This window comes from Danio rerio, chromosome 9, assembly GCF_052040795.2.
Source record: "Danio rerio strain M-AB ecotype USA chromosome 9, GRCz13ab, whole genome shotgun sequence".
In the NCBI taxonomy this organism is placed as follows: Eukaryota; Metazoa; Chordata; class Actinopteri; order Cypriniformes; family Danionidae; genus Danio; species Danio rerio.
In genome coordinates, this window is record NC_141029.1 from 3,826,404 (window position 1) to 3,854,221 (window position 27,818).

The following is a 27,818-nucleotide window of genomic DNA, read 5'->3' on the forward strand; positions in this document are numbered from 1 at the left end:
CCATTCATCCATTGATTCATCCATACATCCACCCACCCATTCATCCATCCAACTATTTATCAATTCATCCATTCATCAACCCACATTTCCATCATCCATTCATTTATCCAACAGTTCATCTGTCCACTCATCCATCAAAAAAACATCCATTTAATTGTTTGTCAGTCTATTCCTTCATTCTGTTGTTTATTCATTCATTGGTTCATCCATTATTGTTCATTCTTCTATCTATTCATCAATCCAACCATTATCATCTATTTATCCTACTATTCACCATCTCATCCACCCTTTTACTCACCATTTCAACTATTCATGATTCTGTTATCTCCAATCCATCTAACCATTCATACCTCTATTTATCCTACTAATAATCCACCCATCTATTCATTCATCCATACATCCACCCACCCACACATTCATCCATCCAACTATTTATCAATTCATTCATTCATTCATCAACCCACATCTCCGTTTATCCATTCATCCATACATCACCCTAATTTTCCGTCATCCATTCATCTACCCGACAGTTTATCTGCCTTTTCATCCTTCAAAAATCCATCCATTCATTTAATTGTCAGTTCTTTCATTCATTCATTCATTTATTGGTTCATCCGTTATTGTTCATTCTTTTATCTGTACAGCAACCCAACCATTATTATCTATTCCTGCAATTTTTCATCTATGCATTTATACGTCATCTCATCCCCCATTCATTCATTCATTAATTTATTCATTCATTCATTTATTCATTCATTCATTCATTCATTCATGAATCTGTTATTTCCATTCCAACTTTTCTTCCATCTAACCATTCATCCATTTTTTTATCCTACTATTCATCTATCCATATATTAATTCCTCCATACATCCACCCACACATTTATCCATCCAACAATTTATCAATTCATCCATACATCACCCCAATTCTCCGTCATCCATTCATCTATCCAACAGTTTATCTGCCTTTTCATCCTTCAAACATACATCCATTCATTTATTTGTGAGTTCATTCATTCATTCATTCATTCATTCATTCATTCATTCAGTTATTTATTCATTCATTGATTCATTCATTAATGTTAATTCTTTTATCTATACAGCAATCCATCTATTATCATATATTCATGCAACTTTTCATCCATGCATTTATTCGTCATCTCATTCTCCATCCACTCACCCATTCATCCATTCATGAATCTGTTATCTCCAATCCATCTTTCCACCCATCTAACCATTCGTCCATCTTTTCTTTTCATCCACCCATCTATTCATTCATCCATACATCCACTCACACATTCATCCATCCAATTATGTATCAATTCATCCATTCATCTAACCATTCATTGAAAAATAGGGACATCAACAACGCCCTCATAATTTACCATCTCCTTGTAATGCCAGTGCAATACCGAAGCCACTATACAAATGTGCGTCCAGGTATGTCACAAAAAATTGAACATGCACTCACACACCTTTGACTTCCACATGAGCCAGAATTTGAAGATGTCTACATGACGGCCACACTGTATGGCCTTGTCCCCCGTGTCATAGGTGACGTCATACTGCTTATCCGGCTGAAAGAGATATCCAGCGCACATGGAATTACAGCCCTGTAGAAGACCCTGGTAAACACACACACACATGAATTAAGTAAGACAGCAGGAACAGTGAAACAAAGCATGTTAAACTCAGATAACAGCTGTACTCTCGATCTCTCTTTTGCTTCTTTGTCTCGCTTCCTCTCACCCAGTTTACTGAATTGTACTCTCTTCCTCTGTTATTCATTCTCAATCATCTGGTGCCCCAATTTCTCACCTTCTCCCGGACCAGAATGGCGGAGCACTGTAGAGGAACACCCATCATCTTGTGTGGGTTCCAGGTGACGGAGTTTGCTCTGTAGAAACAAGACCGATCACAACACACTCAAGGCACACACATGCAGGAGGATACAGAGCTTGGGAAATAAAGAAGTGAGTGCTTGACAAAGGCATGACAGATACTTAAAAATGTCTCTGTTTGCTTCTCACACTTTTGGGAAATCATTGTTTTAAAGTTTTAAATAGCTTGACTGCAGTGTGAGGATAAAATTGTCGTTGTCTGTGCTCCACAAAAACAATGTCTTCAAGGGCCAGGGCACACCAAGATGACAGTCGGACATTGGGCTTCGTCAGTCAGGCTAGTTGGTTTGGTTTGTTCTACACTTTGACTCACGGCGGGTTAACATTGGATTGTATTGGACCGATTCATCATGTCGAATCAAAGTCAGAGCTATCTGAGTTGTTACTCTTGAAGTAGTGAAGTGGTGTAGCAAGTAAACGACTCAAGCCAAGAAGAAACACAAAGAGGCTGGCTGTAATTTTGTACACTTAGTGCAGTGGCAGCAGTAATGCAGCCGATGAACCAGTTTGTTGTGGTAAAGAAGGAGCTCAGTCGAAAGGCAAAGCTCTCGATTTACTGGTCAATCTACGTTCCTACTCTCACCTATGGTCATGAGCTTTGTGTCATGACTGAAAAGAAAAGATCTCGGATACAAGCAGCCGAAATGAGTTTCCTTCGCAAGGTAGCAGGGTGCACCCTTATAGATAGGGTGAGGAGCTCTGTCACCCGGGAGGAGCTCGGAGTAGAGCCGCTGCTCCTCCACATAGAGACAAGTCAGCTGAGGTGGCTCAGGCATTTCGGAAGCCTCCTGGTCGCCTACCTAGGGAGGTGTTCCAGGCTTGTCCCACTGGCAGAAGACCTAGGACACGCTGGATATACTATGTCTCTCGGCTGGCCTGGGAACACCTTGGGATCCCTCCGGAGGAAGTGTCTGGGGTGAGGGAAGTCTGGGGTTCTCTCCTAAGAGTGCTGCCCCCACAACCCAGCACTGGAAAAGCGTATGAAAATGAGATGAGGAAATGAAACTGGAATGGATTATTAGATTATCAGACATATCTGCACGAGTGAATCCTGCCACTTTACAGTATAAAATATATTTCGCCTATGGAGAGTTCTTGTAAACCACCAAAACCAATTTGTGTGCGTCTGTTCAGTGTGCATACTGGTTTTGGTGGTTTACAAGGACAGTTTTTTTGTATAATAACATGGGTATGACCTAGTTGTAGCCTAGTTGTAGGTTTACGAGGACATGCTAGTTGTCCTTGCTAGTCTTTTGACATTCTGAATCCTGCCACAGTTAGCGACAATCATTGTTAAGATACTGAACGCTGCTTTGTTTACACTTTGTCTGTGCCTGTTCAAAGGGGAATGATTCGTCCTCTTGCTCAGGAGCAGAGCGAGGTTCTCATTTCAGTAGGCTTTTGTCTGTTTGGTGGGTTCACGTAGAGCTTTTCGGTCCAGACGCAATCCAACGCAAGTTGACAACACAGTTGGGTTTCATTGGTTCTAGTTATTTAGCATCGGCTTGGTGTGCCCCGGCATTAAGACAAAGCAGAAACTAAGCATCGACAATGGACAACCTTTGAGAAACGTACTTATTATGGAAATTTAAAACTCATGCTTTAAAACTGTAAAAAAAAATTAAAACTGTCTGCTTATCTGGGCGAAAAGGTGGCTGAGTGGTTAGCACTGTTGCCTCACAACATGAAGGTCACTGGTTCGAGTCCCGGCCTAGCCAGTTGGCATTTCTGTGTGGAGTTTGCATGTTCTCCCCATGTTTGCGTGGGTTTCCTCCGGGTGCTCCAGTTTCCAGCACAGATAATTAAACAAATTAAATTGGCCGTACTTGGTTGCAGCTGCAAGGGCATCCGCTGTGGGAGTGCCATGGGATTGTTAATGAACATAGATAGTCAGAATCTCAGTTTAACGTCTAATCTGAAAGACGGCGCTCACTGACAGTACGGTGTCCCCTTCACTATACTTGGTCATTAGGATTCACACAGACCACAGGTTGAGCACCCCCTGCTGGCCTCACTAACACCACTTCCAGCAGCAACCTAGTTTTCCCATGTAGTCTCCCATCCAGGTACTGGCCAGGCTCAGCCTTGAAGCTTAGCTTCAGTAAGTAACCGGTCTTAGGCTACAGTGTGATATGGCTGTGACAATATCATGAGTATGAACTAGTTGTAGCCTACATTATAGTATTTGTGAATAGAATGTGAAAGCCTCGAGTTATCAATACACACTTTTCATATGGTGTGTGATCCACATCATATGACCTTATCACAATGCTTACAATTTTAAGTGGACTGAACATAAAACAATTAGGTTGTCACCCCCAAAAATTCAAGAACTCATTTTAATTGAGTAGTTTGAACAAACATCAAAAGTCATTTTGGAGTGTGTGTGTGTGTGTGTGTGTTTGTGTAAGTGGAATACCTCTCAATGCCACTGAGCTTGTGTTTGTGTTTTCTAGACATCAGCAAACCTCCACCCCACGCTCCCTTAAAAACACACACACACACATTTACGCAGTTCAAATGAGCTTCTTCACCACCTAATGAGTCCACTCATGTATATTAATGAAATAACAACAGACACGTACATCTACGTGAAGCCACATGTTGTATTTCTCACAGATGTCGGCGATCTCATTGATTGGGTCGAAGGCTCCGTACACTGTAGATCCAGCCGTTGCGTTCACAAACATCGGCACAAAGCCCTGAACAGAGGATCAACCAACGCAATCTGACCGCAATTCGTAACTTTTTTCATTTAGTGGCTAATTTTTTTTAATATGTATCTCTTTTGTACATTTTAGTTTGATCTGCTCATCCCCTAATGAGGGGAAGGGTTTGTGGGGCACATCAAAAAAAATCGTACAGTTTTAATATGAATAAAATCGTATGTATTTATACAAATCAGTCATTTTTCTGACAATAAATACGTAAACTAGTTTCTTCATGAGCTAAATTACCTCACTTCAAATACACACATCAGAGTGAACTGCAGAGAAATAAATGACTATTTTGTGCAATTAAATAATGTAAAGATTTTATTAGCTATGAGATGTTTTTTATGACGTAAATACATCTGAATACAGGCAATTTCATTATTCTATTGTTGTTGTTTTTTTTAAATATGGTTGATTTGTACTTCTGAATATACTTGCAAGCATTTAGGGTAAAATGTACACTGTAAAATGGCCATGATTTTAACTATACAAACAAATAATTTAACATTAAAGGCGCAGTATGTAAGTTTGACACCCAGTGGTTGAACTAGGTATTGCATGCCTGTTAAAAACAAACACAAGAGCAGGTTGCCAGATTGATGACTTCAACAGAACTGTGCCTGACTGTTGAGCCTAAAGGCTAATTTAAATCATGTTCCAAAATTAAAAACAACGGCACACGATAAAAGGAATATTTTTCATATTAAACAAAGTGTTTGTTCTAACTAACACCTGAATTTCTCACAGCTAAACAACAGAAAACTGACAATGATCACCTCAGGTGCACCTCATGTGCTTTATTCAGTTTTAAATGCTAGTAATGTGAGTTTGAATGCCATTTTACATGACATTTATTGCCATACAACTGAAAGCAGCAGCAGATAGTTCACCTCAGATCTTGAAAATAAAATAAACCTAAACTTTAGACCAACACATATCAGTGATTCAGCATGTACATTTTATAATAGTTAAGAGGTTTAATATGTAATAATTCGATTATAAACCTTGCCATTTCGTTGGAGTGCAGTGAGTGCTCTATTCTTCTAAATGGCTGTATTTAAATGTCGTGTTTCATCTGGTGCAAACAGCCAAATTGCTTTTCACTGCGTATTATTAAGACACGGGGCTACAATGTAACCTGCTCACCTAATGTTTACATTCGTAATATTTATATTATTTGCTAATTAATAACCACCTCATGTGGAACTCTGAACCTGTGTCTCATTTCAGAGACTGCTACTGTCCACCAGAGGTCGCATTTCAGTCACGGACACATACTTTCAGAGCATTCTGACTGACTGAATGAAATACACTATGTTTTTCACCAAGGCAACCCGGGTGCAATGATCAAAACAAAGACAGCCGTTCCGGCACGCAACTCACATTTTCAAAGCAGAATATCTGACTCCAGCATTGTTTTTCAGATAAACAAGAATGTTCACTTGGCATATTTATTAAATATCTGCAAACATATGGCATTTTCATGCTTTAGAAGGGTTAAAAACTTACATACAGCACCTTTAAAGAATTCTGGAGTCTGTAACCTGCTTAATTTGTACAGTAAATGAGAGTAAATGGAATTTCCCCAAATGTCCCTGTTTGACACTTCACTTTTTATGCTTTATTGTTGATATTATTATGGTTATTTTTATTTTTATTATTAGTAATGTACATCAGGGTCTTTTGTTACATCTAATTTTGATAAATCAATGAGATAAGGTCACATTTAGTTTGTGGTTTCTACTATATTTTAATGACAAAACTCTGGGTTGAGTGGACACGGGCCTCCAATGCTCCTTAATTGCCAGGACACCATGCATTATATACCAATTTAAATTTGTGCTCTAGACAACTTTTTGCAGAAATGTAAAACATTCCAGATTTATAATGAGTTTAAAATATATTTTAGACATTTTTTTCACTTTTCCCAGTCATTAATGTGGGGTCAGTTTGACCCCAAAGAACCTAAACATTGATTTTGTTTTTCATCCGGGTCACCCTGACTCCATGGACCAATTAAGGGTTAAAGGTCATTTTCACAGTTTTATTAATATGTTTACAGAGTAAGACTGAAGTTGAAGAGTTTATTCACCTTCTGCTTGGCGTCAATGACTTTGGCCTCCAAATCAGCTGGAATAACTCGACCTCTAACAGAGAGACACAAATTTAACACAGACATCATTAACATCTGAGAGCTTCACAAACACACTAAACACACAAACACACTCACAGATTGGTTTTAGTAATTTATAAGGACTCTCCATAAGCATAATGTATTTTATATTGTAAAAAATGCTAATTATATGGCCTTATATGGCCTGTCGTAAATTACAAGGACACCAGGCAAGTCCTCGTAAACCACCTTAATAGAGTACAACTAGGTTAGATACTCATCTGATTATACAAAAAAACTGTCCTTGTAAACCTCCAAATCCAACACACACACACACACACACACACACACACACACACACACACACACACACACACACACACACACACACACACACACACACACACACACACACACAGGTTATGGTAGTGTACAGGCAACCCCTATAGGTGAAACATATTTTATACTGAAAAAAAAGGTCAGTATTTGGCCTTACCATACACCTACCTATAAAACCCACCATTACACGAAACCTGTGGCTAAATTTGAATGTCAAAAGACTCTGTTAAGTATGATTTTTAAGTGTTTTGAATTACAAGGACACCAGTCAAGTCCTTGAAAACCTACAACTAGAGTACAAATAGGTAATACTTTAGTCATTATACAAGAAACAGTCCTTGTAAATCATGTACACAAACACGCACACACACACAGAAACTCACCTTTCATCCGTTCTCAGCAGGATCAGATTCTCTGTGCCGAAACCCAACACTGCACTGGCCTTCTTTATAGAGTAGTGACTCTGGGAAAAATAAGTAAAAGGCTAATTTTCTCACTTTCATGTTGTTTTAATTAAAGAAACACTCCCCTTTTTTATTCATTTTAATTGTCTGCTGAATGACTGAATGTAAATGTATGTACGCAGAGAGAGGGAATGACCTACGTGTTCTGAGGTGAACAGCACCAGTCTGGGAGCCGCCGCCATGCCTTTGATTTTAATCTCAGGATAGTGTTTATATCGAGCCACCATCACGCTGTACATGTTGGAGATGGCTCCTCCTGCACAAACACACATTCAGACACATCAGTGCACTGCAGGCAGAAACACACACACATGCGCACACATTACTACAGTTGAAGTCAAAATGATTCACTATCCTGTAATATATATTTTTTTCCTTTGATTAATGTATTTCCCAAATGATGTTTAACAGAGCAAGGACATTTTCACAGTATTTCCTATAATATTTTTTCTTTTGGAGAAATTCTTAATTGTTTTATTTTGGCTAGAATAAAAGCAGTTTTTAATTTTTTTTAAACTATTATTAGCCCCATTTAAACAATATTTGTTTTCGGTAGTCTACAGAACAAACCCCTGTTATACAATGACTTGCCTAATTACCCTAAATTTCAAGAGTTCACACTTAGCTCATGATTTATACATAGCTTGTTTGGCATGCTGTCCCGGGAGAGAGCCCTGAGCTCAAGGGATCCTCGAGCCCAGGGCTCCCCCCCTTTTGCAGGGCGAGTGGAGATTGAGCTCAGGTCTATCTCAAACTCCTCCGCTGCTGAGGCCAAGGCGAACTTCCTGAGAGTAAGACATTATAAAAAAGGTTTAGGCTTGTTTTATCTATAATATAGAGCACATTTGGATGGTGGGAGGAAACCAGGGAACCCGGGGGAAACCCACGCGGACATGGGGAGAACATGCAAACTCCACACAGAAATACCAGATGGCTCAGCGAGGACCCAACACCATTGGTATTCTTGCTGTGAGGCAACAGTGCTAGTCACTGGGCCACCGTGCCGCCCATTCTGGATAAAGGAGGAAGAAGGGGAGGAGGGGGGTTTCTTCCAGACGAAGATAGTTGTAGAAAGGAAATGAGGATATATATAGTGATTTGGGATCCTTCGATTGGAGGATCATAATTAGTTAATGTGGACCAGCTGGGTAAATCATGAGCACATGCTCCTCTCGAAATTAGTTTAAAACTAAACTTCACTTAACCTAATTAACTTAGTTAAGCCTTTAAATGTCACTTTAAGCTGAATTATAGTATCTAGTCAAATATTATGTGCTGTCATCATAACAAAGATAAAATAAACCAGTTATTAAAAATGAGTTATTAAAACTATTATGTTTAGAAATGTGCTGAAAGTATCTTCTTTCCGTTAAACAGAAATGGGGGAAAATATATAGAGGGGGGCTAATAATTCTGACTTCAACTGTATATGCTTTATTAACAGGTGAATTAGTTAATAGCATCAGAATTATTTGGGGGCTGTATTTTAATAGGCCAAACTAATTATTGTTCATGCGTCTATGATTTGATGTCAAAACATTTCTTCCCTTTTCCTGTCAACGCTCAAAAACATTTTATGCATTCGTTAATTCGTTTTCCTTCGGCTTAGCCCCTATATTCATCAGGGGTCACCACAGTGGAATGAACCACCAACTACTCCAGCAAATGTTTTACACGGTGGATGATTTTCCAGCTGCAACCCAGTACTGGAAAACACCCACACACACACTTATTCTTACACAAACAAACTACAGCCATTTTAGTTTATTCAATTCTCCTGTATTGCATGTGTTTGGAGTGTGGGGGAAATCAGAGCCCCCAAAGGAAACCCATGCCAACACAGGGAGAACATCCAAACTCCACACTGAAATGCCAACTGTCCTAGCCGGGACTTGAACCATTAACCTTCTTGCTGTAAGATGACAGTGCTAACCACTGAGCCACCGTGCTGACTACAGCTCCAGAGGTGTAGTTGTAAGTGCACAAGTTTGCGAATGTTCGTTGGAACGATGGATTTGGGAAACGGCAAATCAACGAACTATGCTTGTAACGAAGGAACTTGCGACTTTAGTTGGCTAACAATGGTAATGGGAAACGCACCTCAACTTAAAGTGACATTTACAGGCTTAACTAGGTTAATTAGGGTAACTAGGCAGGTTAGTGTAAATAAGCAAGTTATTGTATAATGATGGTTTGTTCTGTAGACTATCGAAAAAAAAAATAGCTAAAAAGGGCTAATAATTTTGTCCTTAAAATGGTGTTTAAAAAATTAAAAACTGCTTTTATTCTAGCCGAAATAAAACAAATCAGACTTTCTCCAGAAGAAAAAATATTATCAGACACACTGTGAAAATTTCCTTGCTGCATACAGTTTAAGTCAGAATTATTAGCCCACCTATGATTTTTTCCCCTTTTTTAAATATTTACCAAATAAAGTTTAGCAATTATTAAAGAGAAAAGCATCAGCTATTTATATTTTATATACACAAAATGACACTTTAATCTATTATTCTTAATTATTGAGTAGTTTTATTGGCCACACCTGGTGAGAAAATGCCATCTCCTTCTCCGTTCGGCCAGCCGACAATCTCTCGCATCTTCTTCAGTGTGAGCTGCTCCATCAGGACAAACACTGGCGCAATCTCATACGTGAACCTGAAAACACACACATGCACACGCAGCAGGGGGTGATCCACTAACTCTAACTAACAACTAACAGTATTCATGTCCGTCAGAGAATCATTGTGATGGAGCCCCTGCTGTGCCAATCTTCAACCTATTAGCAGCAGTCAATAATCATCGGCGGTGATTAGCGATGATGAGCAGCTCGTTAGCACATGCAAATGTCACGCGCTCATGCGGCTCAGCCTGATCAATATAAACAGTCCTGACATATCATTTAGAGACAGCGGGAACATGTGCACACACCAGGAGCCTCGTTTATACACGTGTGTGTGCGCTCAGATTGAATCTTAGAGTGAGTGTGTGTGTGTGTGTGTTTAAATTCACCATATTCATATTTATAAACAATCTTACTGCCATGTCAAGGTCTGAGCAGGCATACACACTTTTCTTTGTGGTAAAGTTGTAGTTGAGCTGCACGGTGGCTCAGTGGATAAAACACAATCACCTCACAGCAAGAAGGTCGCTGGTTCAGGTCTGGGCATTTCTGTGTGGAGACAAAATTGGCCATAGTGTGTGTGTGTGTGTGTGTGTGTGTGTATGTGTATAAGTGTGTGTGTGTTTGTGTGTGTGAATGAGTGTAAGGGTGTTTCCCAGTACGGGGTTGCAGCCGAAAGGGCTTCTGCTATGTAAAACATATGCTGGGATAGTTGGCAGTTCATTCCACTGTTGCTGATAAATAAGGGACTAAGCCGAAGGAAAATGAAAATTTATTTTGCTGCTTGTTCAAACTACTAATTTAAAGTGAGCTCAATCAACACAATTCTTACGTTTTTTGGGGACAACTTTGTTTTATGTTCAGTCCACTTAGAGTTAACTGGCAACTAACTATTGAAAGGTTAGAATATGAGTTAGGTTTAAGGTTAGTTACATGTAAATATGCATAATTAATAGTAATTACTATGCCAACTGACTCAGCCGAGGCCGAACCAGCGACCTGCGCCTCCGCGTCACCTAAATTAAAGTTTTACCAATTTTACAACTGTTCAGTACGTGTAAGTCAAAACTAGTTTACTTATATTTTAGCCACTTTTTTGTTCTATTTCTTATTTATAAAAATGTAAACACCTCTTTGACTCAGGCCTCGGAAATACAAAAGCAATAACTGAATGGAAATAACAATTATTTAAATGTCTAGTTCAGACTTTCGCTTTGACTACACTTTATTTTGACGAATAATTAAGGACGCCTACACTTAATAACAAAGTGTAACAAAAATCCCTAACGTTTTTCTAATTAAGGTCTCGTTACCCATGATTGATTTACTTACTATACTAATTACAATTAAACATAATTACATGCAAGTAAACCTAACCCTTACCAGTCATGACATGTAATTAATTAATATTACTCACTAGTTACATAAATAGTTAAAGTTTAACCCATTTTTTATATTTATATAAATATATTGCAATTTTTACAATTTATTTTAAGGTGACATTGTTACATTGTAACTATTCGTTTACCTAATGAGTTATATTAATGAAGTACATGTACTTAATAAGGGGCGAGGCAGTGGCGCAGTTGGTAGTGCTGTCGCCTCACAGCAAGAAGGTCGCTGGGTCGCTGGTTCGAACTTCGGCTCAGTTGGTGTTTCTGTGTGGAGTTTGCATGTTCTTCCCGCCTTCGCGTGGGTTTCCTCCGGGTGCTCCAGTTTCCCCCACAGTCCAAAGACATGCGGTACAGAAGAATTGGGTGGGCTAAATTGTTCGTAGTGTGTGTGTGTGAATGTGTGTGTGGATGTTTCCCAGAGATGGGTTGCGGCTGGAAGGGCATCCGCTGCGTAAAAACTTGCTGAATAAGTTGGTGGTTCATTCCACTGTGGCAACCCCGGATTAATAAAGGGACTAAGCCGACAAGAAAATGAATGAATGACTTTATTTTAAGGTGACGTAGTTACATTGTAACTATTCGTTTACCTAATGAGTTATATTAATGAAGTACATGTACTTAATAAGGTTGAGGTCAGGATGTGGGTTAGGCTTAGGGTTAGTTACATGTAAATATGCACAATTAATAGTAATTACTATAGTAAGTGCAAGGAAGGTTTAGCTACGCCAACTCAGAATAAAGTGTTAGCAATTATACAACTGTTCAAGTCAAAAATATGTTACTTATATTTTGGGCACCGACTATTGTATGTTTTTGTTCCGTTTCTTTATTCATAAAAAAGTAAACACCTCTTCAGGCCTCGGAAATACAAAAGCAATAACCGAATGGAAATAACAATTAAAATGTAACAATATTTAAATGTCTAGTTCAGCCATTCGCTTTGGTTACACTTTATTTTGACGAATAATTAATGACAACTATTCTTAAACACAAAGTGTAACCAAAATCTCTAATGTTTTTCTAATTAAGGTATTAAGGTCTCATTATCCATGTTCGATGTACTTACTATTGTAATTACAATTAATTACACATAACTACATGCAAGTAAATCTAACCCTAGCCAGTCAGTACATGCAATTAATTAATATTACTCACTATTTACATGAATAGTTCCACTGTAACACTAAAATAAAGTGTTTTTCATTTGTTATATTTATAAATGATGGCTTGTTAAGCAATGAGAGCGTTTGCAAATTTTACAGTAACCCTTTATTTTACGGTGACGTAGTTACAGTGGAACTATTCATTTACGTAATGAGTTATATTAATGAAGTACATGTACTTAATAAGGTTGAGGTCAGGATGTTGGTTAGGTTTAGGGTTAGTTACATGTAATTATGCATAATTGGAATTACTATAGTAAGTACAAGAAACGTGTAACTACATCAACTTAAATTAAAGTGTTACTAATTTTACGACTGTTCAATAAATCAGAATTAGGTTTCTTATATTTTAGGGGCCGAATATTGTCTGTTTTTCTTCTGTTTTATTTATAAAAATGTACACACCTCTTTAAATCAGGCCCCGGAATTACAAAAGCAATAAACAAATGGAAAAACAATTAAAATGTAACAATATTTATTTATTACTGTTAGTATTTTGACGAATAATTAAGGACACCTATACTTAAAAACTCTGTATTCGCTTGCTCTGAAGCACATCATGATGTATTTTCCAAGAGCTCACGAACTGATTGTATCAAATCTTGGTGTCATTTTCTGAAAGTGTTCATTGGCGTTTTTTTTACGATACTATCAGTTTTGTGGTAAATCTGCCGACCGGCCATTATGAGCGTGAAGCCCCACAATACAGCCTGTTAAACTCAACGCTTCAATCAATCGAGAACCAGGGAATAAATCTGACAATGAGCTGTAAATCTTTTATTGATCACTGGAGAATTTGGCCAAGGAGTGTGAAAGATGTCATAAAATCTCTGACCCTCAGAGGTCAAACAGTTCCTCAGAGGAATAAAGAGTATACCAATAAAACGGCTAAAGAGCAGAATTAAACTTCCTTTTATAATCTGACCGGCCGTATAGTTTTTAAAGGGTGAGTTTTAGTGTTTCTTACATAACTTTATAGCCATATGAAACTTACTGCCTCTGATTTGATACACACAGTGCTCAACATATAAGAGTACACCGCTCACAAATCTCTCATTTGTATCCATATTTTTCCACAGCAAGCTTTACAATATTAAATTTGTGCATATACATTAGATGAGTCAGTACTGAAGCAAATCTAGAGCTAATCTAACTAAATTACTCATGATAACGATCCAAAATTAGTCCACCCAAGTTTATGTGTTAGAGAAAAAATAATAAATAAAATAATTTAAAAGAAAAACAAAACAAAACAAAAAAATGTAAAAAATGTGTTCCTCGAACCAGCGACCTTCTTGCTGTGAGGCGACAGTCCTAACTACTACAGTATTTTAATTGTTTAAAGTTCAAACACGATTATGTTTGGTATAAAAGGCAACACAGATATATTCTATAATGTGCACTGTACAATAAATTTTGATAATATTAACAACAATTTTAATTCCAGTCAGCAAATGTTTCCTGTTACTAGAAGCATTTTCTAGAAATGCCATTAAATCCAGGTATTTGGATAGTGGGGTAAACCGGAGCACCTGGAGTAAACCCACGGCAACACGGGGAGAACATGCAAACTCCACACAGAAATGCCAAATGGCCCAGCCGGGACTCGAACCAGCTACCTTCTTTACCATAATATTTTTATTTTTCGTTTTCAGTTTGTACACATTGAAATACAACATTTTACAAACATTTTACAACAATAATAACCTTGTTGCATTTACAAATTATACAAAATATAAGGTTATATAAATTTATAATAAAAACTAAAAGCAAACAACAAACGAGCAAACAACAATAATAACAACAACAAAAAAAATTATAAGAAAAATAAATAAATAAAAAAAATAAAAATAAAACTGCTCCTCTTTTTTTCAATTATGGTAATCTATTCAAACATGGCAATTATAATCATACTAAGTACTAGGCAAAGCAAATATGTATTAAGTAATGTATCAATGCATAACTATAAAGCTGGAACTGCATTATCCATCAAATATTAGTCATCAACTTCTTCCTCTGTTAACTCCACTTCTTTGATATAACTAATGAAAGGGCTCCATATGTTTTCAAATACACGTTGTTTAGCCTTTAGTATATAAGTTATTTTTTCTAATGGCAGACTTGACAACATTTGTTTTATCCATTGAGTAGCGTTTGGTCTTTGCATCTTTGTCCATAGCAAAGCTACACATCTTTTGGCATAAAGCAAGCTGAGGTCTATAAATATTTGTTCGCTTCTACTATAGTTTGAGTCCTCTGGGTATAAACCTAGCAAAAAAAGCTTTGGGTCAAGGAGGATTTGTTTTGAAATAATTTTTTCACTTATAATTCTCACCTCTTCCCAAAATAATTAAATTTTTGTGCACTGCCAAATACAGTGAAACAAGGTTCCTCTAGCTTCCAAACATGAACCAGCTACCTTCTAGCTGTGATGCGGCAGTGCTAACCACTAAGCCACCGTTTCGCCCTAACTATACATAACGTATACTATAAATGCTTTATTTCCATCAACGCAACATATAACAACTGTATGGAAGAAAGGCGTAACTCACATGTTGGTGTTGGCAGTGGAGGTCAACCATTCTCCAGCTAAACCGATGATGTCTAGTCCTGAAGACAGCTGGTTAAAAAACCTTGGGTGACCTGAATGTGGAGAAAAAGATCAAAAGGGAGGCGATGAAATAGGACACAGACTATCTGTTATGCTCTTGAAGCATTCACTAAAAAAAATTGACTCAACTTAAAAATGTTAGGTAACTTACTACACAGCTTTTTTATTGAGTTGACTCAACAAGTAGTGCACTTGATTTAAGTTGAGTAAACTCAAAGAGCTCCACAGCAAGTCACCTTACTTTTTTTGTATTGTGACGCAGTTCATAGAGAAATGGAATATTAAATGAGAAAACACTTTATAATAACTACACACTATGAACTATTTATTGAGCATTAGCAAATAAATTCATTATTTGTTAAGCATTAGCTCTACAGATGTTAGTATAAGCACTTCAAACCTGCAGCTACAAATGCTCTATTCTTGATTCACAACCATATTCATAATGTGCCTAATAATTGTACTTCCATACTTTGTTAATAGGGATGAAACTGTATCAGAATTTCACGGTACGATAATACCTCGGTATGAATGGCACGGTACAGTATTTATTGAATAATTTACAGGAAAAACAAAACTAATGAAAAGACTCGAAAAAAGTGCCAAAAGTGTTTATTTACCTTAACACTGAACATATCAATGAGATACAAATCAGCCATCTATCTGTAAGTTTCGAAACAGGAACTTCAATTTTTCAATTTTAATAACAAAAAAACATATAGAAAAAATAAAGTTTCAATATAGTATTGTCGAAAACTCATCACATTCAACATTTAATCACTCACTCACTTAGATAGAGATGGGTTTTAAGGAAAGTTATCATATAACTATAATCTGGTAAAAGCTGGGATCTCTGGGCATGTCCCCTGCAACAGAAAAACCCCTCTCATTTGGGACTGAGGTTTCTGGGACAGAGAGATATGACTTAGCCAAGGTTGACAGCAGTGGGTAACGTTGTGCATTGTCTTTCCACCACTTGAGAGGACAAGCCATGAGTGAGATAGAGGTCTCTTTGCGGTACAAGTCAATGTCTGCATCAATCTGAACAGTGTGCTGTGTTCTGCAGTCCCCATGACTGTTATTAGTCGCATTCCCCGACTTATATTTCACCACAGTCTGGCAGTGCCTGCATACTGTTTTTTTCTTTGTCTGTCACCTTTTCTCCTTTTTCGTCTCTTTTTAGAGAGAAACCGAAATGCTTCCACACATCCGATTTAAAACCCGCTTTAGGTTCGATCATTTCCAGCTCTTTTTCATCCCCGCTACTAACAACAGACTCCATTTCCGCATTACTGGATCTGTAGCGACAACAGACCGCAAAGGATGATGGCCACGCCTGGGCTGATGGGAATTGTAGTTCCCGCTCCCTCCCGTTCGCTTCATTCGCCTGAGCAAACTTTTCTCAGCAATATAGTTTTATTGAGTCATGCGCCTACGGTAATATTGAAAAAAATTACTATTGCGGTATGACGGTATTTATAATATTGTTACATCCCTATTTGTTAATGATTTATTTTTAATTACTAAATGAAGTATTGCATTATTTACAAACCAGTTATTTAAGCATAGTTTGTTGTTTTTAAGATCATTCAGAATGAGTTAGTATATGATTATTAAACTTTTCAAATTAGCATTAATATTTCTTAATATCCAGGCATATACTAATAGTAAATTTGTATGTTCATAAATGCTTTCTTAACTCAATTTTCCATTTCCACAGATGATTCTGTCATTACCACCTCCCCTCGGGTTAAGAGTCTGGCGGTCATCTTCGTCAGCACCCTTTCATTCACTACACATGTTATTAATGTCACCCGGTCGTTTGTACTGTGTCACTGTGGTCAGATTAATCAGTATTGCAGTTATTTTTTGGGGAAAGTTATTACAACCTAACAGACTCCTCCTTCTCCTTCTCACCATTTCTGTTTATTGTCAACACTGACAGTTGGAGGGGCGTGGCTAACATACTTAATCATGCCCCTCCAATACCTCAGACATGCCTAATCAGAAAACATAACTGAAACAAACAGGAAGTGCATTTTCCGATTTTCGTTTCTTCCTTAATGACATGCGCTGATGAATTGTTTACCACAACACTAGCAATGTGAGCAAACAAAATCAATATGGTTTTGATTTCATGTGTACTTTAAGTTGAGTCAACTTTATTTTTTGTACAGTGTGCATGGTCTTCATCACCTGTCCGGACTCCATATTTGAGAGTGTCCCTGCAGTCCACCAGGATCTGCTCCAGACTCTCGGGCTGGTCACACAGCTCCAGGTTGAAGCCCTCCATGCCTTCCAGCAGCTGGTGTGGATGGTGGAAGTCCAGCACTTTGGTGGATCTGTCGAAGGTCTTGCGCACGTAGTTAGTGAGGATCTCCACCACCTCCAGCAGGAACTGCATGGTGTACTCCTCGCCATTTTTAGCAGGAAGCAGATCTGTGAGGATGAGGTTTACTCGGTCAAGTCAATGCTAATGTTTGTGTTTATTCTAACATTTTCCTATACAATTACATTAAAAAGTGTCCTTTATATTAGATGCACTCCAACAGTAAACATTTAAACCATGACTCAAAACTCCAAAGCAGTGCTGTTGTAAAATGATTGGCTGCAGACTCGGTGCAGTGCAATCTGAGCTGCATCCAATGCTTTTTAATGTGCTCACCTAATCCCACCCCTAACCCTACCCGTCACAGTGACGTCACTCACTATATTGAGTGCATTGTGTCTGACATTGCATCGCTGAGTGATGCAATCTCAGCCTGCATCATAAAGGCTGCATCCGGATACTGTTGGCTTGTTCAGTCTACTTATTTAAAATGAGTTGAAACAGCAGAAGTAGTGGTTGGGGTGGCAGACCATTTAATTGTCTTATGTTAAATCCACTAAAACTTGTTGTAAGTTAACTTAATTGATTTGTGTTGGGACAACATGAAGGAATTGTGTGGAACCCTGCATATTTACTGTGTATATAATGTGCCCTTTATATTAGATGCACTCCAGTCATAAACATATTCAAATCTTAACTCAAAACTCACTTCTCTATCTTCTTTCTTTCTTTAGCTTCCTACTAAATAAGCGACTGATCGCACTGTCTGATCTTAATTAGGTGTATTTCTCGCATGCATTTTATTAATGCACAATGCAAGCTAATAGCAAACCATCAACTAAGACGATTAGCTTAATAAACTCCACTTCTGCTGCTTATTATTGTGCAACTGGTTTTAGGCATTGGGTAGGATTATGGATGTGGAATAGGTTTATACTTTATAAGTGCAAATAAACAGTTAATATTTCAATTATATAGGCAAGTAGTAAGTCAGGGAATTGTTACTTAAACTATAGTGTTACCATAAAATATGTTGTATGGTATATTGTATTTTGTATACAGTTGTGATTATATATGGCGAGGCAGTGGCGAAGTAGGTAGTGCTGTCACCTCACAGCAAGAAGGTCGCTGGTTCGAGCCTCTGCTCAGTTGGCGTTTCTGTGTGGAGTTTGCATGTTCTCACTGCCTTTGCGTGGGTTTCCTCTGGGTACTCTGGTTTCCCCCACAGTCCAAAGACATGCGGTACAGGTGAATTGGGTAGGCTAAATTGTCTGTAGTGTGTGTAAATGTGTGTGTGGATGTTTCCCAGAGATGGGTTGCGGCTGGAAGGGCATCTGCTGTGTAAAAACTTGCTGGATGAGTTGGCGGTTTATTCCGCTGTGGCGACCCTGGATTAATATATATATATATATATATATATATATATATGAGCAATTCCATGCATATGTCAACCTTGCCATGAAAAAAAAGTTTTCACTAAAATACATAAATTGTTTCTGTGTTTTTTGGGTAAGCAGGTATTTTACAATACTTTAGAAATACTCAAAAATGCATCTGTCAATGTTTTCAAACTATTCTATTTGATTTACCAAAGTCACACAAGTGGCATTTTCACATCATTCACATCCATAACAGAGAGATGTCACATCCATAACGACACTTTTTCCTCATAAATGTGAAAATGTTAAATAAAATAAAACCAATCATTTTTGTTTTATATAGAGAGCCATCTCTTATTATTTTGATTTAATATTGTTTCTTTTGGGTTGTGCATTTTAATTCACAGAATTTGTGCAAAGTATGTTGTCTACTGTAAACTCACAGACTTTTTGTCACATCCATAGCGCATGTTTTTTTTCCTCATTTAAAGTACAAAACATCTTAATAGGTTGATATTTTTTGATCCCTTTACTCTGTGGTCAGTAGTTCTGGAAAATATAAATAAAAGTTTCAATATGATGTCAACATATGCTTTCTTTCTCAGTAAATTTTTGTTTTGAGTTTTTACTGCAAATGTCACATCCATATCGCTGGAATTGCTCATATATATATGTGTGTGTGTGTGTGTGTGTGTGTGTGTGTGTGTGTGTGTGTGTGTGTGTGTGTGTATGTGTGTGTGTGTGTGTGTGTGTGTGTGTGTGTGTGTGTGTGTGTGTGTGTGTGTGTGTGTGTGTGTGTGTGTGTATGTGTGTGTGTGTGTGTGTGTGTGTGTGTGTGTATATATATATATATATATATATATATATATGTGTGTGTGTGTGTGTGTGTAAGCAGCTGGAAGATTATACGCTGCATAATACATGAATGAATGAATGATATATATGTATAATCCAAAATTTTTTTTCAAATATTTCCCAAACAATGTTTAACAGAGCCAGGAAATTTTCACAGTATGTCTGATAGTATTTTTTTTTCTTCTGGAGAAAGTCTCATTTGTGTTATTTCAGAATAAAAGTAATTTTAAACTTTAAAAATAATTTTAAGGTCAAAATTATTATCCCCTTAAAGCTATATTTTTTCAATAGTCTACAGAACAAACCATCATTATACAATAACTTGACTAATTACCCTAATCTGCATAAAAAAACCTAATTACCCTAGTTAGGCCTTTAAATGTCACTAATATTTTAATATTTCGGGTGGGCTAATAATTCTGACTACAACTGTGTTTATATATATATATATATATATATATATATATATATATATATATATATATATATATATATATATATATATATATATATGATTTTTCATTAGGCAACAGATTTATATTTCTGAATCTATATACATTTTTTATCATAATCATAACTCAGAAATCATAAATAATTATAAACATCAACAAGTCCTAAAACATTTTTGTCTGGCAGGAAGACAGATCAGTTTCAGTAAGTGAACACATATTTTTAATAAATGCAGTTAAAGTGAACAAAAAATCTCATTCAGCTGCCATGTAAATTTCACAGTGCACCATTTAAATAAAATAAAAAACAATAATAATAAGTCTGTCCTTTCTGATGCAACACAATCCGCTTTAGGCTACTGTTTAAAACATGGAATTTAATTGTCTATCCTTTTTTATTTACTTTAAATGAAATTCAAACTATAGGCTATTTAAAATGAGCTGAAAATCTAAATTCTTGCCATTTTTGGCGACAACTTAATTGTTTAATGTTTAATCCTCTTAAATTTGTAAAATCGATAACGTAAACTTAATCGATTTGTTGTGTTTGGACAACATAAATGAATTGTGTGGAAGCCATGTAGTTTTCCCGTTGTATGCTGTACATTGTAGGCTATTATAAATTAATTCAATATTATATGTAGGCTATAGGTTTATTATAACAACTTATTTGCAACAATCAACAGATTTATTTAAGTAAAAGGCAGAAACATTCAGTTTTCTATATATATCAGGCATCTGCTGTAAATCTTCGCTCACCTCTTGCATACAGATTGGAGAAGTCCGTCTCTGTGCGTCTGAAGCGGGAATCTCGCTCGTTGTCCCGGGTTAAAATACTCCTGGGCTGCTGGTCGTTAAACAACCCGACAATTCGACCCTTGTCGTCAACATTATTGTTCTTCTGCAAGAACCCTATATCATTACACAGAGAAGCAGGCAAAAATGAGCTACCTTTTCCAAACATAGCAGCTGATAATTGAGCACAGCTGTCTGAAAAGTCTGTGAACTTCTCTTCGGGGCAGTGTGGAGATGTCTACTGTCCGACCCGTGTGTGCTTTTATGGTACATGTTATCTGTAGGAGGTCACCGGTAATGACATCAGAGTAACAGTGATTTAGGAGGACTGTAAATGCCCACTGGACCTTCATCATCATCATCAGCTCAGAGTACCGCACGTGAGCGCTAGAATTCGGTGACGATATGACGTAGGCTAATGTCTAGTTTAATGTAGACTATATAAGGGTATTTGATTCTGTACATTACTACAGCGCTTTACATTTAAACCAACAGATCTCATCATCAGTAGGCTAGGCTACAACAGAAAAAGTATTATGCTGCAGATTCTATTCTATTCTATTCTATTCTATTCTATTCTATTCTATTCTATTCTATTCTATTCTATTCTATTCTATTCTATTCTGGCATGTTCTATTCTGCTCTATTTTATTTTACTAAAGCAGAAGTCTATTCCCAAACACTCACTTTCCTTTGGCTTATTAGTCCTTGATTTTTCAGGTGCCACTACAGCGGAATGAACCGCCAATTTTTCTGGCAAACGTTTTATGCTGTGGATAGCCACAATCTATTCTATTCTATTCTATTCTAAGCTCAACTGGCCTATTCTCACTCACTCACTTTGCTTTGACTTAGCCGTTTAGCAGGTGTCGCCACAGCGGAATGAACCACCAAATACTCTTATGTTTTTTTGGCATATGTTTTATGACCCTTCCAGCTGCATTCTATTCTATTCTATTCTATTCTATTCTATTCTATTCTATTCTATTCTATTCTATTCTATTCTATTCTATTCTAGCATGTTCTATTCTGCACTATTTTATACTAAACTGGGCAGTAGTATATTCTCAATCACTTTGGATTATTAGTCCTTGATTTATCAGGTGTCACAGTGGAATGAACTGCCAATTCTTCTGGCATACGTTTAATGCTGTGAATAGCCACATCTATTCTATTCTATTTTCTATTCTATTCTATTCTATTCTAAGCTCTGTTCTCACTCGCTCACTTTCCTTTGGCTTATTAGTCGTTTAGCAGGTGTCGCTACAGCGGAATGAACCACTAAATACTCTGGCATGTTTTATGGCCCTTCCAGCCGCATTCTATTCTATTCTATTCTATTCTATTCTATTCTATTCTATTCTATTCTGCTTTATTTTATTCTACTAAAGCAGTAGTCTATTCTCAATCACTCATTTTCCTTTGGCTTATTAGTCCTTGATTTATCAGGTGTCACAGTGGAATGAACCACCAATTTTTCTGGCATACGTTTTATGCTGTGGATAGCCACATCTATTTTACTCTAGCATGTTCTATTCTGCTCTGTTTTATTATATGCTTTATTCTATTTTATTCTATGCACAGCAGAATGAACCACCAATTTTCTGGCCCACATCCTATACTGTGGATGCTCTTAGCCGCATCTATTCTATTCTATTCTATTCTATTCTATTCTATTCTATTCTATTCTATTCTATTCTGCCATTTCCTCAGTGTCCTTTTCATCATCTTTAGATTCACATGGGATCATTGAAGCGATGCTCTATTTCTACGGAAGCCACATTTCAAATATGCCAAATGAACCTTTGTTTTAATCACGCAATACATCATGTAAGCCGATTCTGAGATGTACGTTTTTTTTTTTAATTCGTAAAACGCATTGCCATTTTATAGTCAGTCTTATTTACATTTCGGCAATTTATATTTGCGTTTATCTATTGAAAGCAACACAACCATAAAAGCACGACTCGCTAATTCATCACGGAGGACCATTTATATGGAGAGCGGCTCTTATCAGTAAAGCATTATGTAAAGGCGACTTGTGTTATCTCGGCAAAACAGAGGCCTGACGGATTGTCATTTAATAGATTTCCGTTGAGCCTAAATTCTCCTGGGACGCACACAGATTTATCTGCTCGCCTTTTAACTTGATGCCGCACAGGACAATCATAAAGCTATTCTTTATTTTATCTACAGTAAACTAAAATGTGTTAACCTTTTCTTAGTGGATTTTATTTCGAAATCATACAGCCAATTAATCTATGATCCAGCAAATTCACCCAAAATGTGTGATTTCCCCCCTCTTTGGTGGGTTATTTACTGCACTGCATCATTTCAGCACGAGTCAACCCGTTTTAAAAAAAGTCTTTAAAAAAAGAAAAGCATTTTCAGCCTCCTGTTCTATTCATGGCTGAATAATAGAGGTAATTGCCATGAAGCTCTTGACTGCCAATTAGGTGCCTATCTGAAACCACCAAAAGGGGGCGCCACATGATACATATGCTCATTATAAAACAATTAATATTGAACACAACAGTTTACAATAGCGCTTTTAAAAATATTGCACACTTAAATAACATCTTATTCACTTAAAAGGAGAGTTCGCCCAAAAATAAACATTCTGTCATCATTTACAAACCCATTCAAACATCATGAGTCTCAGCAATCATCGACTAAAAGATGTCTAATAGACGTCTAAAAGTAGCTAAAACAAGGGAAAATGGTCTATCTGTGAAAATATACACAAGACATATAAGAAAAGACAAGCTATGAAACATATTGGGAATTTTGGTAATTCCTGACTTCCCAACAGACAACGTAACCTCATCGTATGCTGGTAACTCCATTACCATCCCATTACCAAATCACGACGTTGTCAGTACGTCCCAACGTAACAAAATAAATAAGAACGTCCCATACAGGTACTCTATTAATAAAACTTGGTAATTGATTTAATGCCTGCAACATCTTTAATTTAGTTACCTGCAAGTGTGCTTTCATCAAATACACAAGAATAAATAACCACACACTCTCAGAAATAAAGGTATGAGAGCTGTAAATGGGCCAAAAGAGTACATTTGTACTTGAATGGTCCATATTGGTACCTCAAAAGTATATATTAGTACCTACACATTTTAAGAGGAACACTTTTGTACTTTTTAGGTACTAATATATACCCTTGAGTTATTAATATGAACCTAGGTACAAATTTGTACATTTTGAAAAGGCACCACCCAGTGACAGCTCAAGTATTTCTGTGAGTGCGCCTTGTATTAATCCAATTTTGGTTTATTCATAGTTAGACATTTATTATATTTTCACTGACAGCCCTAATTTTGCCTCGTTTTAGCCAATATATCAATGCTAGACGTCTATTAGATGTATATGAAACACTATAAATGATTGGTGGGATACTTTTTTATTAAAAAACAAAGAAAGATATGAAGAGTTCAAATGCAAAAACCTCTAAAATGTCTGCTAAAGTGGTCATTTTTCTTAAGCTCCTGTGTGTATGTTCAGTAAATCGACCTTTATCGCAAATAATATGTTCTTTGCATTGCCCTTAAAGTAAAATAACTTATTTTAGAACAAATTTCAGACTGCACTTTAGACTTTTTGCATCTGAATGCTTCATATCTTCTTTTGTTTTAAAAAGAAAAAAGAACTCCACTAATATTTTTTTATGTTTAATAAACATCTAGAAGACGTCTATAGCATGGATGTCCTGGCTAAAACGAGGCTAAATTTGAGCTGTTAGTAAAAATATAATCAGTGTCTAGCTGTGAATGAAAAATGGACTAGACTATTAAAGACACGTGCGTTTATTTATACCTGTGTATTTGACGAAAAATTGGAGATTTCCTACTAAAGACGTCAATATGTCTTCCTTTATGTTCAACAGAAGAAACTTACAAAATTTGGGATCACTTGGGTGTATACATTTTTTTATGTAGCATTATTTATTTGATTTTGGTGAACTATCCCTTTAATTGTTTATGGAGGCGTCAACTCACCACATATCTTCATTCCAAGCTTCCTTGTACATCCATGAGCGACTCCACTCCAGTCGTAGTCTAAAGGGAGAAAACGACCAAAGTGATCTTGGCAAATAAAGCCACAATTATATGGTCTCCGCCTGTATCCACAAAAGCGGTACAATTGAAGCGCTCTTCCTAAGTGCACCCAAGCGGTAAACGCGCCATCCTTTATGCTGCTAATATGAAATGAATGTAAGCGTCACTGTGGGCCACATGAGGACATTTGGTGCCACCCCTGCGGCCCAAACCCTCAGCAGCGCTATTATACGCGTTCAGCACCATTTACCAGCTCATTATCTCTGTCGGGCCAGACCTCAGCCCAGCTTCAGCAACCCCTGCCATTCATTCTTCTCCAAAAAATGACTACTCCCGTTCATCCGAGGTGCATTAAATCCTTTCGCATCACAGCTGTAGCCTAATTCTGATTTACTTTTAGTAGACTGTTATGTAAATTGATAATTGCTTAAAAGACAGACAAATGCGGCATGAAGTCATTCAACAAAGCTGTTTAAAATATGATGGGATTATTTCTAAATTTGCACAAATGTTTAAACAACAAAAATAATAATCATAATATCATTATATATATATATATATATATATATATATATATATATATATATATATATATATATATATATATATATATATATATATATATATTACATTTGCTCTGAAAAGATTTAAAATTGAATATAATAAAATATAATAAATAACAGTTTATTTTTCGTTTAAAAGCGATAAAAGATCATATATAAAAAGATGAAACATAAAATACATTTAAAAATAGGCTATTCTGCCAAAATAAGCATGCAATGTCATAAAAAGAAAAACAGGGATGGTGAAAATGTTATTTGCAATGCAGCTATGCAAAAGTCGCAATATGCCGTGACTAATTTCTGAAAAGCATGTTTCTGTTCCTGTCTGTCATAATAAAATTAATAAACATAGCTGCGTGTCTCCCAATCAGAAAGAAGGACAGTGAAGCGAGCAGAGAGCCATTAGTGGCTATTTAGAGTGCCTACATTTATCGCCACACTTAATAGGCTATACTTGCTCATTTCTACAGACAGAGCTTTTTATTTAAACCGAGGAATATGCGACAATATATATTAGGCTACATAAATAGCTTAATAATACAGAATAATTTTTCTAGAAATAAATAAAATAAAATAGATTATAATAAAAAAATAAGAACAACAATAATATATAAAAAAATAGAAACTAGTAATGAATAAAATAAACAATAACAGTAATAAATAGGCTAACAATGATACTTCATTTTGCAGTGCTTGTGGATGAAAGGGCTTCCGCCTTGTAAAAAAAAGAGTAGTTGGTGGTTCATTCTGCTGTGGCGACCACTAATAAATAGGGGGCTAAGCCGAAGGAAAATGAATGAATAATAACAATAAGAAATCAGGACAACAATGATATAAAATATAAACTTACTAAAATAGCGAATAAAATAATAATAACAACAATAAATAGGCTAACAACAATTGACAACAATTCATTTCAAAGTGCTGGGATGCAGTTGAAAGGGCATCTGCTGTGTAAAAAAACATGGCAGAGTAGTTGTTGGTTCATTCTGCTGTGGAAACCCCTGATGGGTACTAAACCAAAGGAAATTAATGAATGAATTTTATCAATGAGAAATAAGAACAACAATAAAAAATATAAACATATTAAAGTATAATAATAATTAATAAAGTAAATCATAACATTAATAAACAGGGTAACAACAATATTTAATTTCCCAGTGCTTGGATGCTGTGTAAAAAAAAGCATGCCAGTAGTTGGCAGTTCCTTCCGCTGTGCAACCATTGATAAATCAGAAACTAAGCCGAAGGAAAATGGATAAATAAACAAAATTGTAAACATAAAACTATAATACATATCAAATAGGTCTAATAGGATCATAATTTAAATGTTAATCGTAAATAATAATAATATGAAGAATAATAAACATTTTAAATCTCCCATTCTCGCGTGACAGCCATTACCTGTTAATAGTGCATCTAGCAAGACAAAAAAATCACCTAAAAACATATATAAAGACGGATCAGAGGCGGCTGCTCGTCTGTCTTCACTAATTGCCAGTGAGCAGGTGTGTTTAAAGGCCAAAATCATCACCTCTGCTCGCGGGATTTGCTGCTGCTGCTGCGGTGATTTGTTGGTCCTGAACGGCGCCGTTTTCCCGCCTCACCGACAAGATTAATGACGCCGGCCACAAAGCAAATAGCCGGAGTGAAATAGCGGTTTATCGGTGATGGACCTACTTGAGGAAGGTGGCTGTAAATTTGTCGAGTTGGGATCCGGAACGCCGCCAGAAGAGGAGGAGGAGGGTGCAGACGCCGCCATCACCTCCAGTGTTTGAGTCCTCAATCCAGAAAGCGCGCTGTCTGTCACTTACAGAGAAATCTGCTCCTGTTTTAGCAGACGACAAAACTCAGGCTGGCTGAGGGGGAGAGACAGAGGAGGTTCAGCATGAAGATATGGTTGCAATAGCTATTAAAAAAATCATATTATTTATTTAGACTATAAAGTATAGGCTATGCTAAAGACATGCATGGTTTAGCTTATAGTATGTTAGTTAGCTAGTTTAAAACTGTAAAACATTGAAGACCTGAATGGTTAATGTGTTGATTAACTGTA

At 36.7% G+C, this 27,818-nt stretch overlaps 1 protein-coding gene across 4 annotated transcripts in view; it reads right to left on the reverse strand.

Annotated features, from left to right (window-relative positions):
- Positions 1-27,570, reverse strand: part of gad1a (glutamate decarboxylase 1a) — a 34,017-nt gene extending 6,447 nt beyond the window's left edge. For 2 of the 4 annotated variants that reach the window (XR_015499061.1, XM_087267429.1), the window contains exons 1-13: positions 27,443-27,570; positions 25,140-25,199; positions 21,091-21,243; positions 17,516-17,758; positions 15,261-15,351; positions 10,074-10,186; positions 7,672-7,787; positions 7,451-7,530; positions 6,708-6,762; positions 4,487-4,603; positions 4,321-4,385; positions 1,819-1,897; positions 1,476-1,625 (exon numbers count right to left, since the gene is read on the reverse strand). Coding sequence is in view for 2 of the 4 variants with exons in the window: in XM_087267429.1 (XP_087123555.1) it covers positions 1,476-1,625; positions 1,819-1,897; positions 4,321-4,385; positions 4,487-4,603; positions 6,708-6,762; positions 7,451-7,530; positions 7,672-7,787; positions 10,074-10,186; positions 15,261-15,351; positions 17,516-17,758; positions 21,091-21,243; positions 25,140-25,199; positions 27,443-27,524 (1,404 nt within the window). In the remaining 2 variants the exon portion in view is untranslated. Of the gene's footprint in view, positions 1-1,475; positions 1,626-1,818; positions 1,898-4,320; positions 4,386-4,486; positions 4,604-6,707; positions 6,763-7,450; positions 7,531-7,671; positions 7,788-10,073; positions 10,187-15,260; positions 15,352-17,515; positions 17,759-21,090; positions 21,244-25,139; positions 25,200-27,296 lie in introns of all 4 variants that reach the window. The other 2 variants (XR_015499062.1, XM_087267430.1) reach the window with 1 other exon arrangement.
- Positions 27,571-27,818: the final 248 nt, after the last annotated feature.